Source organism: Salvia hispanica, chromosome 3 (genome assembly GCF_029641045.1).
Source record: "Salvia hispanica isolate PSC_SH4W2 chromosome 3, Shi_PSC_v1, whole genome shotgun sequence".
Lineage (NCBI taxonomy): Eukaryota > Viridiplantae > Streptophyta > Magnoliopsida > Lamiales > Lamiaceae > Salvia > Salvia hispanica.
The window spans coordinates 32,094,710-32,110,396 of record NC_142694.1 but is presented as its reverse complement, the minus strand read 5'-3'; the positions used below and the strand labels follow the sequence as shown (position 1 = coordinate 32,110,396).

General features: G+C 37.7%; 3 protein-coding genes across 4 annotated transcripts; 1 reads left to right on the top strand and 2 right to left on the bottom strand.

Moving 5' to 3' along the window:
• Nucleotides 1-55: 55 nt before the first annotated feature.
• Nucleotides 56-5,246, bottom strand: LOC125215828 (serine/threonine-protein kinase STY46-like). 2 transcript variants are annotated; one of them, XM_048117396.2, is made up of 16 exons: nt 4,811-5,246; nt 4,164-4,278; nt 3,421-3,485; nt 3,123-3,242; nt 2,963-3,017; nt 2,637-2,747; nt 2,341-2,391; nt 1,936-2,111; nt 1,749-1,856; nt 1,589-1,662; nt 1,335-1,510; nt 1,137-1,232; nt 917-997; nt 790-843; nt 383-517; nt 56-260 (listed from the first exon to the last, which is right to left on the bottom strand). In XM_048117396.2, the coding sequence occupies exons 1-16, from the start codon at nt 5,008-5,010 to the stop codon at nt 186-188; spliced, it is 1,692 nt and encodes a 563-aa protein (XP_047973353.1). In that variant the 5' UTR covers nt 5,011-5,246; the 3' UTR covers nt 56-185. The 2 variants fall into 2 exon arrangements, with proteins under 2 accessions (XP_047973353.1, XP_088923460.1); XM_089067334.1 differs by lacking the exon at nt 917-997.
• A 1,001-nt stretch (nt 5,247-6,247) lies between these two features.
• On the bottom strand, nt 6,248-8,977 carry GGR (geranylgeranyl reductase). The gene is made up of 2 exons (XM_089069186.1): nt 8,495-8,977; nt 6,248-7,006 (listed from the first exon to the last, which is right to left on the bottom strand). The coding sequence occupies exons 1-2, from the start codon at nt 8,825-8,827 to the stop codon at nt 6,344-6,346; spliced, it is 996 nt and encodes a 331-aa protein (XP_088925312.1). The 5' UTR covers nt 8,828-8,977; the 3' UTR covers nt 6,248-6,343.
• Nucleotides 8,978-11,439: 2,462 nt separating this feature from the next.
• On the top strand, nt 11,440-13,468 carry LOC125211534 (acetylserotonin O-methyltransferase-like). Its single transcript, XM_048111370.2, has 2 exons — nt 11,440-12,238; nt 13,110-13,468. Exons 1-2 carry the CDS (start codon nt 11,501-11,503, stop codon nt 13,404-13,406), a joined length of 1,035 nt encoding a protein of 344 aa, XP_047967327.2. The 5' UTR covers nt 11,440-11,500; the 3' UTR covers nt 13,407-13,468.
• Nucleotides 13,469-15,687: the final 2,219 nt, after the last annotated feature.

The window sequence follows — 15,687 nt, the reverse complement described above, 5'->3', positions numbered from 1 at the left end:
AGTCTCAATTTGCTTTTACTATTTTCGATAGATAAATCTTATATTCTACAACTCATTCTACTCACATTCCATTAAAAAATTATACTATTTCACTTATACACATTCCTTAAAACCAATGCTAAATCAAAGTGAGACTCCTTAAGTTAGAACAGAGGGAGTATTAAGTTACAAATTAAATTTATCCGCTAGCGATGGCCACGTCTCAGGGCAGAAAAGAATCCAGGTCCCTTCTCCTTTCGCCCGCCCCGATCCCCTCCAACCTGTTGTATACCGAACCAGTTTGAGATTCATAAGCATATTTAAAAAACAAATCATTAATGGTTCCTTATTAACTCACGACGATCTTAAGACTCAAACCCTCAACTTACTTAGAAAAACATACCTCTCTTATAATTTTGTGCAAGATTTGAGTTATATCAGAGAAGTCAGGTCTTAAAGCTGGATCTCTCTGCCAGCATCTCTCAAGTAGCTCAGCAAGCTTTGCATTTGTGTGTGTCGGAATAGTTGGCCGGAGACCCTAAATGCAATCACGAAGCACCACACGTTTCGTAAGTAACAACTAAATAACCAATACTCCCTCCGTCCACAGTCGATAGTCCCGATTTTCCATTTTCGTTCGTTCGCAAAATTAGTCCCCTTCCATCTCTGGTAAGTTTCTCTCTTTAGTGAGCTCCTCTAAAAATCTATCTCATACTTTACTAATTTCGTATTAAAACTCATGTCATCTTCCGCCAAGACTATTAGTAGTAGACGAAGGGAGTAATAAACGAGAGAGCAGTTGGCAATTACCCTTTGGACAACAGCAACAGCTGCTTGTAAAGGTGTGAGATACTCGTACGGAAGCTGCAAAGCCAAAATGAAGAAGATATTCAACATGCGAAATTGAAGTATAAAATACAAACAAGTAGAATAATACTTTTCCTGTGAGTAGTTCCCACACTACCACCCCAAAACTGAACACATCGGCTTTGTGATCATACGACTTATGCTCGATCACCTACACAAAGCGCGGGAAAAGAACTAACTAATAAGCTCAAACATGTCCCATCTCTTCACTAATTCATCCATGCACATTTTGCATCAAGCAAAAGAAAATCCCAAATTGTTTGTTTTTCGTTATACGGAAGAGAATATACCTCAGGGGCCATCCACCGATATGTCCCGGTTTCAGCAGTCATCACACCTGTTTGCGCCTTCACTCTTGCCACTCCAAAATCGCCCACTTTAACCACCTGAAACCAGCCAGCCATTATGCGGTCTCAATGCTCCAACTCCGGTGATGTATATCAAGTTAAACAACACTAAGATCGTCCGTGTTGGGATAGAATACCTACTTTGTTTTCGTCCATCAAAAGGTTTGCACTCTTCAAGTCCCTGTGAATTATGTTGTTCTGATGCAAAAAGTTCATTCCCTTTGAAACATTAATAGCAACTTTAAGTAATCCTGGAAGCTTGAAACTATCACTTTGCTTGTGTAAAAACTCGTAAACACTCCCTCCAGACATGAATTCTGCAGTTAGAAGAACATGTGCATGACGAACTTTATTCTCAGAGGGAAGAAGAAATAGATACATATGCCTACACGTACCTGTAACGATGCACAAGTGTGGAGGCCTGGTGCATGCCCCTATAAATTGAACCACATTTTTGTGACGAATTTTTCTGTTAATACAAAAAACCATCATACATCTGAAACAATGCACAAATATCAGGCCTAAGTAATAAGCTAGTGCTTAATATCGACAAACCTCAGTATATACACTTCTTGAGCAAATTCCTTCTGGAGTTCTGTATTCAAGCGCTCAGCCTTGAGTATCTTTATTGCGACATCCTGACTACGGTAAGTACCTCGGTATCTGAACATAGAGCTTCTACAGTGAATCATATGCTCAACTGCATTGTTAAGATTAAAAAAATGGCATCCATGATACTTACAAATCACCATATGATCCTGAAGCTATTTTGGACTCAAATTTCAGTAGTTGAGGATCGATTTCCCAGTCATCAGTATCATCACTGGGTACTGTCAGTTGATCATATTCACATTTGACCCTTATCTGTTGATGTTCATTGAGAAGAGGCAAAGACTCTAGATGAGGCCATGAACTTTTCTGCAAGATTACATAATTTTAGCTTTACAGAGCATGAATCAAGTCTCACTATATAACGTTCTACTTAAATTTCTCGTGCTTTATACTATCTCGTGAAAAAAAGTGTATAGATCATAACAATCATGCAGAGGAGGAAGGAACGTGCAATACAAATACGTCAGGAATTATGGGCAGTACCAAAAATCCTAATAGTATAATATTTATACCACAAAGCTTAGAAGAATCTTACCTCAGTTTTTAGAACTTCTTTTTCAAGTGCAGCCCGAAGTTGATCAACCTCCTGATGAGTAGAAAGATAAGGGTTAGTCAGTAACTCTCCAACTGCGAGGATCTACAGGTTGCATTTGAGAATGCATATCAAAGTATTAAAAGGCCCTAAAACAAGCCATTCTTCTCAGCTTCAGTGATATGATGATGATAAGGTGATGCCACTTAAGAATGATGTGTATTTCTGTAGAGCTTGAATGGATTTTAAAAGTAAATAACAATTCTACTAGGGGTGGAATTAAAATGAAGATGGAGTACCTCAAATGGCCAACCATCAACAACAAAAACATCAAGAGAATAACCATCTACAGTTGAAAAGGCGTGTGCTTCTTGAATGTTGAGCCCAACTTTTGCTAATAAAGAAGTCAGCTGCAAGTTCACCACTCTAGTTCAGTCACAGAGCTATGGTTCACACCTTTAAGGTATAGTAAAAAACTCTGCAGTTACAAGCAGCGTCACAGAATTGCTAAAGCTTGATTCAATTAACTTACAAAGAGATACAAACAGATGTTCTTGTGAGTTTGTAAAATTTGAAAATCATATTGTGGAGTCATGCTTCAGAATAAGTAAGCAATATTCGCTACCTGACTAAGGAGCTTCGGCCTGTCAATTGTTGAGAAAGTAATCTCATGCATGGGCCTACATTACCAATTGTAAGAGAAGGGTTAAGCTCTAGAATACAATTGTCAGATCAAGGTACTGATAGGTTAAAAACCAAAAAGATCACATCTATATAGAGCATACCTTCTTAACTTTGTATTGGCATCTGCGCCAATATCAGCATCTTCTATTTCTGATTCGCACGCTTGAAGCGCAAGTTCCTCAAGATTAAGAGAAGATCCAAAGGCAGGTGGTGGATGGATGCTGCATTCGCAATGGTAGTAAGATATCATAATATCCCAATGAATCAAACCAAAGAGGGGATAGAAAATTTTCAGATTAGTTAAAATCACCAAATGGCTGCAATGACGAAAACGAAGAAAAAGTGATAACAATGTGAAGAACATTGCACATTTCAGAAAATACACCTCATAAGTAATACCTTCCCTTTCTCGGAGAACTTGAATGTGCTGCATCTCCTAAACTTCCATCTGAGGCAGGTATTACCTGTATAAAACAAGATAACACCCAGAATTAAGATTATATTATATCAACCAGATACGAGAACTACATGCTAGTATACTATACACCAAAACAAGATGCCTCCTCAAGCATGACAATATCTAGTTGAGCAAAAAAGGCAAAATGCCTATGAATTTTGAATGAGCGTGTAGTATTTCATGAACCTGTACCATGCTTCTAACCTTACAGCATATTTTGGAGTGATTCATTATTCTTTTTGGAGATAACTTCAGCCAAATATGTACAATTTCAGTAAACAAGAAAGATGAGAAACTATTGATCATCCCTATATTCACCAATCAAGCTGTGCTGGATTCTACAGCCTTCTCAATATTTACCATCGTACATGATAATACTACGGCTCTTATCTACTACAAACTCTTCCAAAATTTTCATTGCTAGGATAGGTACCGGAGCCTCGTTTCATGGATCTATCCTAGATAATCCTCCCATTCTTAATAAAAAATGAAGATCTCAACTACTCCTTCCAATATAAGATCACAAACATCCCTTTCTGGACAGATCATCAACGAATGTGAGGCCGAAACTGACCAACTTCTATTAAGTTTGTGTGCAAGAAATACCATGTCCCACAAGATTATCCAAAATCAGATAGACATAAAAAAAACTGTGGCGGATTAGGCTTGACATTGATGAACCAACCTGCACTAGACGAACATCAAAAGACGGCCTATTAGCAGGATCACGCGCCAGATGCAGCAGCCTTTTGTGCGTGAGAACATCAACCGCCCTCTCCAAGCTCACATCCATCCCATACCTACCACACCATTAATCACATTCACGAAATGCTCAATAGTCAATCTCAATGCAATCATGAAAGAAATCACTCATCAACAGTAAGAAAAACACACAATTCAATCCCATTCTACGGCAACATTTCATTTAGTTTTCACAAATTACATCAAATACGAACAAAATTCAGCAGTGATAAGGAACACTCACAAGCTAGAGAAGATCAACCATCCGATAACAAACAAATCACTCATCGACAGTAAGAAAAACATACATTTCATTCTCATTCTACAACAGCATTTGATTTACTATTCACAAATTACATGAAATACGATAAGGAACACTTACAAGCTAGAGAAGATCAATCATCTGATGTTATAACAAACAAATCACTCATCGATAACACATGCATGAATTAGTTAAACTTTTACACATTTCAATCTCATTTTATAGCAACATTTCATTTAGTTTTTACAAAATACGACCAAAATTCAGAAAAATTAAAGCCAGTGAATATCAATCATCTGATAACAAACAATTGGGGAAGTAATCGTAACCTGTGCGGCAGGCGATTGAAATGCGCCCAAAGCTGATGATCGAAATCCATTTCCTGAGCTTCGGAACGTCCGATTTCCTTAAGCCGTTGCAAAACCTCATTGTAAACCTCCGTTTTCTTCTGCTGTAAGCGGTTATTCGCCGACGGCGGTTTCTGATCCTTTCCTCTGCTTCCGCAGCTCCCTGTTTCGTCCATCGCCATCTGAATCTCGACAAGTAGCTCGCAATTTTCCGCAATCAGCTGCTGCAGTTTACGTAGAGTGAGATTTTCACCAGGGATGCGGATTTGTACGTAGCTAATGATGCCGATTTGAGACGGCTGTGAGCTTCAGATTATTGAACTTCATTGCTATTGCCAATTGATGTAAAAGTATATCTCTGAAAATGATTTCATGGATTAGCTATGGTATTTGAAGTAGTGTATATTGCTTAAGCTTCTCTCTATTAGAGGAAAATTTTAACTGCCTTTTTCTTCAAGAAATATATTTAATGAATTTTATTGTATATGAATAATATATTGTGTTTAGAAATATCATAAATGGAATGTTGCACGAGTTTTAATTTTAATGAAATGAGAGTGTATCACGAACTGTTGCATGTCTTTTAATTGAAAAGATAGTTATGAGTAATTTAATTGTAAATATATTGTGATGAATATTCTAATTGTTAGTAATATACATATATCATGTGAAGAAAATATCAGGAAGGGATTAATGCAGGAGTATAGTGTATTGTGAATAATCTAATGTGTGTAGAATATTTTGAGTGGAAAAAGGGACATATTTATCAATGTTAATGATATTTATAAATAGAAAATGATTAATATTGAGTAGATATCCCAAAACTTGATGCAATATGAGATATTTATTAATGTGATTTCGGAAACCAGCATTTAAATTCAATTCCTATGATTTTGAGTGACGCTGGATTGGTATCACAGTGACGTGGATTTTTAAAGTCGATCGATCTCATTATTGGCTCCATCCTAATTTTTTGTGGATAAGGTTCAAATGAATCTAATAATCCTATGTGTTTAGTAATTGCAATGACTCAGTCTCTACGTGGAAAACGCTCCAACCTTGGTCCCAAAAATCATAGCATGTGATTATTAATTTATTAACTATTGCTGCTAATTACTCTATTAATTCACTGTTAAATATCCCATTTCTCATTTGCACTTTTTATCAGATCATATAATGAGATACTCTTATACTAAATCAATATATTATTTTGAAATAAATTCAGTGATTTATTTTATAAAAGATATTTCCAAGTTGGCTTGTTTACACCAACGGACCAACCAAACTAAACTACTAATTACACACATCACAAATCATAAAATGGGAAGCACCAATTAATTAATTGAGCGCATGAACCACAACACAACATGATTTATGCACTCATTTATCCAACTTTTCAAGTTTATAGCAAATACTATATAACACAAACAAACTCCACAATTGAGTTTAATCCATCAAGATTTCCAATAAGGTTTTGAATAAGTTTCTCTAAAACTGAATACAAACAAGTATTGATTAAACTAATTCTTCAAACCCAAAATACCTATCAGCAGCATAATCAACAAAGCTATATAAAGGCATAACCTTATCACCATATTTCTCCAACCTATCCAACTCTTTCTTTGCTTGTGATCTCAAATCCTCAGCCACCTCCATTGCTTTCTCAACTCCATACACAGACACATAACTCTTACCCTTACTCTTGCCTCCATCCTCCTCTCCCGACTGCTGTTTCGCTTCCCGGATGTCATCCACCACCTCATACAAAATACCCACAGCCCGGCCGTATTTCCTCAGGTGCTCAATCTCGTCATCCGAGGCACCGGCAAGCAGGCCGCCGCAAACAGCAGAGCACTGGCCCATTTCACCAAACTTCTTCTCTTGCACTAGATCGACTGCGTTCGGCCCACCCTCGAGGTCGAGAAACTGACCTGCAGCCATGCCGGTGGACCCCACTGCCCTTGCGATCTCAGCAATGACCCGAAGGAGGCGGCTTTGAGGGACGAGATCTGTGGGGGTGTGGGACACAATATGTTGGAAACCAAGAGGGAACAATGCATCCCCTGCTAATATTGCCATATCCTCACCGAATACTGTGTGGTTGGAGGGCTTGCCTCTTCTTGATGGATCATCATCCATGCATGGCAAGTCGTCGTGTATCAGTGAAGCAGCGTGGACCTATTGTTCCGAGGCACATATGTCAAGGAATGAGAGATTATAAACAAAATTAAACCAATGTATTGAAACTAGATCATATGAAAACGACCGTACAAATTCCAGACACTAAATTTAACATTGACCTCAAAAAAAATGTAATACACAATGAAATTGTGCCGATTCCTAAGTTTAAGATTCAAAGATGTTTGATTTTCAGTTCACAAATTCGGTGGAATTCATGGTTAGAACTATACTACACCAAAGCAAACCATCAACATTCTTGAGGTAAGTATAACATATAATAATCTGGCAGGGAGATTCTGAAAAATAGATCTCAGGAGTAAATTAAACCCAACATGAAAGAAGATTCAAGAGGAATACAACTCCTCAAACTGAACCTTAGGGAAGCTCGATTGAAGCTTGCCACTGATCGAAGACAGGGAAACTACTACTTGGACTGAACCCTCGGATAGACCGAATCCAATCTCCCTACTCCTAAAACAAAGCAAAACTATCATGTTCCCATTTGCAGTCTCTGTGATTTAGGGCAGCTCGATTGAGCTTGCCACTGATTGAAGACAGGGGAACTAATATTCGAATTGAACACTTGGGACAGACTGAGTCCAACCTTTCCACTGCTAAAACAGAGCAAACCTATCATGTTTTTGTAGTCTCTGTGATTTAGGGAAGCTCGATTGAAGCTTGCCACTGATCGAAGACAGGGAAACTACTACTAGGACTGAACCCTCGGATAGACCGAATCCAACCTCCCCACTCCTAAAACAAAGCAAAACTATCATGTTCCCATTTGCAGTCTCTGTGATTTAGGGCAGCTCGATTGAAGCTTGCCACTGATTGAAGACAGGGGAACTAATATTCGAATTGAACACTTGGGAAAGACTGAATCCAACCTTCCCACTGCTAAAACAGAGCAAAGCTATCATGTTTTTGCAGTTTCTGTGATTTAGGGCAGCTCGATTGAAGCTTGCCACTGATTGAAGACAGGGGAACTAATATTCGAATTGAACACTTGGGAAAGACTGAATCCAACCTTCCCACTGCTAAAACAGAGCAAAGCTATCATGTTTTTGCAGTTTCTGTGATTTAGGGCAGCTCGATTGAAGCTTGCCACTGATCGAAGACAGGGGAACTAGTGATTTAGGCCATTCATGTACCTATCCTCACATCTTCATCTGTGTCTAGACTAAACCTACCAAAATCCAAGCAGGAGCATTGGAGAAAAAACGGCATTTATAGCCAACCTATATTCAGCATTATACAATCTTAACATGTGATTTAAGCCCCAATAATCACTAAACAGCATTGATTTCTAGATCAGAACAATATAAATGCACAATTTGTACAAATTTCAAACTAGAGCATTGATTTCAAGTGAGTAGCCTTGCAGCTGATTCAGAATATGAGAGCGCAGAAAGACTTAAGCAATCAATTGAAGAATAGATTAAAAAGAAAAAACAGTAAATTTCAATCAATATTCAGAAAACAAACCATCTCAAGAGCGCAGGCGGTGGGGAAGGCGGCGAGGCGATTACCGCCGAAAATCTCACAGGCGGCGACGCACATAACCGGCGGCGCTCTCTTAGCGCCCTTGGCCAAAACCGAATAGCGCATCGATTCATAGATCTGCTCCGGGTACTTCACCGGAATCGCCTCGTCGAGCTTCTGATCGATTTCTCTAATTAGAGACGTCCAATACGTCTTGAGATCGAATCCCGGCGAAACCGACGCGGCGGAGCATCGAATCGTGCGGCGGAGCGCGGGGCGGGCGATCTTCGGCAAGCAAACGTGGGGAGTCGATGCAATTACGGAAGAGAAAACCATTTGATTATGGATTTTCAGCTTTATTGCTGCGGATTTGAGCTGAACTTGTGTCTAGATTATGGCTTTGGGGCTGAAATTTGATTGAGTGAGGGACTAGAGGGAGGGATGGTGAAAGAAGATCAGATGGTTGACGAAACCGAAGCTTGTGCGCCTGCTGCTGACTTGGCGTCTCTTTATTGGCTATCGCTTGCCAGTTTAGCTCTTTTTTAAAATTAATCTTGTTTAAACGAAGAATCCAAGTGAACCTCGATCACGAATGACATGGACGATGTTGTCGTACCACGAAATCAATTACAACTTCAAAATTCGAATTATAACGCAACTGTTCAACCCTGGATCAATAATCTTTCAAAAAATTGTTATACTGCAGAAATACCGATTACTACCAAAAAAAGAAAAAAATTAATGAAATTTTATCATCTTAGTTTGTTAGATCATGGACCAATAGGTGTACATGCTCAGACAGCAGATGGTCCATATCCACCGGCTTAACTAATGTTGACAAAGTAAACAGACATGAAAGTCTAATATTAAGGAGATTTACTTATTTTATTTTTATTAAGAATGTAAATAATTTAAATAAATTCATCTCAATATAATAATTAATTAATTGTGCATAAAATTTAAATTAATTTGAAGTGCCGACCACCGTCTCGTTTCTGACTCCATTTCTCCGGATGTCTCATATTCTCTACCTCTTCTTCTCCCGCTGCACAAATCAGACCCAAAATTGAATACACAAACATTATTATTATTATTATTATTATTATTATTATTATTATTATTATTATTATTATTATTATTATTATTATTATTATTATTATTATTATTATTATATAACAATAAATTATCTACCAATAATTAATATTTCATAACAACATTAGCATTCTAACAAGCAAATATACTCTATAAATCTAATACATTAGTGGCTTTACCAATGATAAACAAATTTTTTTTATAATAAACCTATAGGCCTATCCCAAAAAAAAAGTCCTTGAAATTTTTTTAACAGCCTAGCTAAGTCAAGCTCAGATCAAATAATGCTTAAAATTTCGTAGCTGTTTCATTAGCTGTGTCATTGTCTCAAATGTATATATGAGTTTAACAATTCAAACTAGTTTACTTTTATTTTGCTAATCCCACTAATCATTCTCATGGGCGGTGTGCTACGATTTAAAATGACATTTAACAACCTTGATTAAAATACTTTATTAGTATTACACCGACTGAAAAGGATCTACACAATATGTTATGATTAAAATATGAAAAAGTTCTATCAACACATCAATGCATGAATATTAAATTGTAATCTAATAGCCATGAGTATTGGTCCTTTTTTTTTTTTTATATATAAATAAAGAGGTCGTAATTTAAATCGTGCACGAATCCTAAATTGTAATCTAATAGCCATGACTATTGTCCTTTTTCATATAAATAAAGAAGTCATTATTTCAAATCATTGTAATGGGCCATGATATTGATCCCTTTTTATATAAATTAAAATGTCATTATTTGTGTGTAAGTTAGCCTAATAACGAAATGGTAATGCCCAAACGGCTAAATCTAAAGGTCTTAGGTTCGAGTAGTATTTTTTCAGAGAATCCTAATTATATAAACGAGAGTTATTTCTTAGTTTGTCAAAGTAAATTCTTTAAATTTTTTTCTTACTTTACTTCTTTTGTAATGAGTTCAGCAAATATAAATTTTATAATCTCAACTCCGATGCCCTAGATCAATGCTTGTCCCATTTAATTATTCTGCCTCGTTTCTTGTTTTGTGATTTGAATATCAAATTTTATAAGTATAGTGGAGTGGTTGGTTGCAAAAGATAAGAACGAAGGTTATAATATTTTGATTAACGACGCGTAGATACAACCTCAATTATTAGGATTATGTGTATTAAATTGGATAACCAGTTGATAATGTATACTATAATTATTCTCTCTGCCCAATGAAATTGGGTTAACATTTATTGATTTGGTTACCACATGTCCAGCTAATTACAATTATAAAATATTTCCCCTTAGTTTTCGCCAATGTGATTGGCGTGCGGACACATGAGGTCGGCGACAGCTCCAAGAATAAAACTAATGGAGTTTTCCAACACGAGTTGGCGGGCGGTGGATTCAATCGATCATTCTGACTCCACCTGTGACCCTCCATGCTCGCACACGATGCTAGCTCCTTGGCATGGGCTAAGCTCATATGTATATATGAGGTTCATGAGATCATGTGTCGTTCACTGTTAAACTATTTTTTGCAGAGTATAATTATTTTGAATATCAAACTTTCTACAAAGTAGATAATATATATTCAATTCCATCCCATTAAATTTGAAGCATCTGTTTCTCTGTATATGAAATTTTACATAGGGTTAATTGTTTTATTAAATTTTATGGCGCTTATAGTTTTCTTAAAAGAGTTCATATTTTAGATTTTAGAATCCACTTTCATAGAACTTAGGTATTTGAATGTTGGGTGGCGGGTGGCCTACCTTCTCTCACCAAAAAATAAAGTTGAAATACTTTTCTATTTTAGGAAATTTATCTTTTAGGTGGGGCAATTTAAAAAGGCAAATGTTTCACTTGTTAGCACTATATAATGCCTTACACATGTACAAAGAAGCAGGGCAAAACCTCAAAATCCACATCCTCAATAACTCAATCAACAAAAATGGATGCTAAATCAATCAAAGAAGAGAAGGCCGAGCTAGAAATCTGGCAATACATATTCGGCTTCACGCCAGTGGCCGTAGTGAAGTGCGCAATCGAGCTCGAAATCGCCGACACCATCGAGAGCCACGGCGGCGCCGTGTCCCTCCCCGACCTCGCCTCCGCCGTCTGCTGCTCGCCCTCCGCCCTCGGCCGCATCATGCGGTACCTGACCCACCGTGGCTTCTTCGAGCTCCACGAATCCACGCACAAATACTCCAACACTCCCCTCTCCCTCCGCCTCCTCCTCAAAAACGGAGCGAACAGCGTCGCTCCGTTTCTGCTGATGGAGGCCAGCCCCGAGATGCTGGCCCCGTGGCACAGGCTGCGGGCCAGCGCCGCGCCCGGCGGGGGCTCGGCCTTCAGGGCCGTGTACGGGGAGGATTTCTGGGATTATGCGTCCCAGAATCCGGCCGTGAGCAAGCTGTTTGACGATGGGATAGCGAGCCACGCCACGCGGGCCATTTGCGAGATCATAGAGCGGTGCGGTGACGTGTTTGAAGGGATCGGGTGCTTGTTGGACGTCGGTGGAGGCGATGGCACGACGCTCCGTTACATCACGGAGGCGTGCCCGTGGGTCCGGGGAATCAACTTCGATCTCCCCCACGTTGTCTGCGTGGCTCCGCAGATACGAGGTGTGGAGCATGTCGCTGGGGACATGTTCAAACATATACCCGAGGCTGATGCTGTTTTCATTAAGGTACTCTGTTCATGATTAATTCATATAGTAACATCTTTTTTTAGTGCGTCTCAGAAAAATATGTATTTTCTAATTTTGGATAGTCTTTTCACTTTAATAAATTGTGACCTATTCTCCACTAATAATACTTTAATTAATTTTTCTCTCTATCTCTCTCTTACCTTATTAATTTTACATTAAAACTCGTGCTAAACCTAAATTGCATATTCTTGGAGAACGGAGAGAGTATAGAAAAGTAGCCAAGTCAACTCATATCAATTAGTCATAATCTATGCTATGGCAGAAAATTTAATTTTCTAGATACAACAAATTTTATTATGAATTCAATAATTTTATACATTCCCTTAAAACGAAACCTTCTATTTTAAGAAAACAAATTTTCTTAACTGAAGTGGTACCCATTCTATACTATCACTTATTTTTTTTCATGCTCTTATTTTTTCAACTGTGTATTTAAATATATATCGTTTTAAAAATGTTCTCTTTTTAAAGGACAGATAGTTAGTAAAGTTTAAATAAATAAAAAATATTATTATCATGAGAACGAAAATTCATTTCAATACTTCAATTGCTAATATCTATGTTATATGCAATTTTTTATTGGACGAGTGCAACACCAGAGTCGGATCTCATGAGGACCAAAAGTTAATTTTTTTCAGAATACATTATTAATATATCACTAAGAATGCACCGCCTATAATCTATATACAGTGTTCTCAATTCTCAAGATAAAATTAGTAAAGTCAGAATAGAGATAGGAAGAAAAGGTAATTAAAATATCATTAGTAGAGAAGGATCTCACTTCATTAAAGAAAAAAAATGTTTCCTAAAATAGAAAGTATTTTACGTTAGCTTTATCTTGTACACGCAGTGGGTGCTGCATGACCGGAGCGATGACGAGTGCATGCATGTATTGAAGAAATGCCGGGAAGCGGTTCCGAAGGAGACGGGGAAGGTGATAATCGTGGAGACGGTGATCGTCGAGGGAGAAGAAGACGAGTACAGCGACACTAAGCTGGCGCTGGACATGGTGATGATGGCCCACACTGAGAAGGGGAAGGAGAGGACTCTTGAAGAGTGGGATTGTGTGATCAAAGGGGCTGGTTTCAGTAGCTACACTGTCAAACATATTGGCTCCATTTTCTCTATTATTGTGGCTTGTCCTTGATTTCCTATTTGTTTTGTACTACAATAATGCATTTTGAACTTCTATGCTTGGTTTATTGGTAATTTCTGTGAGGAGGTGTAGCGATGATGATATGCATTTTAGTTGATAAAATGTTTGTTCTATAATTGTTATAATGGTGGTTCAATAGTAGTCATTTTAAAAGTATTTATTGGCCTATAAATAGGTGATAAAATCATTTTCATCCACATTTTCAGTTATCTCTTTACGTTTTTCTCTCATTTTCAATAGGTCTTGTCAGAAAAAGAATCAAAGTATTACCCTCTCCGTCCGTGAAATATTGTCTAATTTTTCTATTTCGGTTGTCTGTGAATTGTTGTCCACTTTACTTTTTTTCCCCCATTTTTGGTAAATGAACCCATTTTCCACTAACTTATTATACTCACATTCTGTTATAAAACTAATATATAAATGTGGAATCTACATTCCATCAATTTTTTCCATACTTTTCTTCACATTTCTTAAAACCCATGCCAAATCAAACTAGGACAACATTTCACGGACGGAGGGAGTCTATTAGAAAATCGAAGGTTGAAGAGAAGAACTAATTCGGGGAGAAGACAGAAACCATCATCAAGTCTACAAGGGTAAGATGCCATCACCGATATATGAGTTGACCTAGTGGTAAAATAAGGAGTCGTTCGCTTCGTTTGTTAGCGAATATCAGAAATAAAACTGCTTCGGAATTAACATGGCATGGCCCACCTTCTCCATATTTGATAATGGTGTTCACCTTTTAAGATAAGGGCCCAGTTTTAGATATAATTGGAAATTATTTTAAGCCATACTTAATTGAGCTGCCCCACTTCATGAGCAAATTGCCAAAATTACCCCTGTACGTATTTCAAATTTTCATCTCCCCACGCTGTAGCAAAAATACACATTCAAAAATACACAGAACAGAGTTTCACACCAGTTGAAATAGAGGTAGCAAAAAGTGAAGGACATCTCTACCGTTTCGCTCTCAGGCTGCCCTACGAGGTAATTTGAATTATTTTCGAACGAGCTTGACACATAGGTTTCGAACAACGACGGGCTGAAAAATTTCGAGCTATGCAAGCCCAAATGTGATGAACATGTTTATTTGATAAGAAGAAAAATCTCGACGTTGCAATCACGGGGTACCTGAAATTGGTACCCGATTCAGCCCAAACACAAAATCAAAGCTTGGAAATGGGATGAGAGCTTCCGATCACCTTGTTTTGACAGCGAATAAAGATTGGAAACGGGATGAGAGCTTCAACACCACCGCTGGCTAGGGTTAGGGATTTCGAAAATTCTGGTGTGTTCAAATGTGTGCTGAGAAAGGGGGGAACACATAAATGAGAGGGATAATTTGGGAAGGGCACTTCTCATTTTTTGGTAAAACTTTTCTTCCAAAAAAATACCAATAGAATTTATTTATCTCATTTATGCGGCACACAGTGCTGGCTTCATCAATTATGTGGGTCCATACGAAATAAACCACATACACCGAACAACATAAATGAGCAGAAATAAAGCCATTTCTGGTGATATATGACACACCGAACGCGTCCTTAATGTCTAAATAAAGTAAGAAAGAGAAAGAAAGAAAAAAGTAAGAGAGGGGATAAAATAAGAAAGAGAGAATAAAGTACTCCCTCAGTCCACCATTTAAAGACCCATTTTGACTTGTCACGGGTTTTAAGAAATTATTTAATTTTGTGAAGAAAAGTAAAGGGAAAAAGTGGGTGAAATGTGGGACCCATTGAAAGTATTAGTTTTATACTCCCTTCGTCTCATTTTAGGAGTCCCGGTTTACCATTTGTGGGTGTTCCACTTTAGGAGTCCCGGTTGGAATATTCCATAAATAGTAATATGCCCCATATTCCACTAATCTTTTTCCACTCACATTTTATTATAAAACTAATATATATAAAAGTGGGACCCACATTCTACTTTTTTTTTTCACTAACTTTTCTTTACATTTCTTAAAACTCGTGCTTATCTCGAATGAGACTCCTAAAATGGGACGGAGGGAGTATTGAATCGTGAGGATAAAAAGTTGGTGGAATGTAGGATCCGCAATTCCGCATACTAAAAGTGGAATAAAGTAAATGGTTCTATAAATCATGGACAAACCAAAATGACAAAAGGGTTCTTTAAATGGTGGACGGAGGGAGTAAGAGAAAGAAAAAAGTAGATAAGAGGATAAAGTAGGAGAGAGGAGTGAGTTGATTGTTGCCAACAAAGGAAACGTCTCACTTAGACTGGGATGTACCAAAAAGGAATACGTCTCACT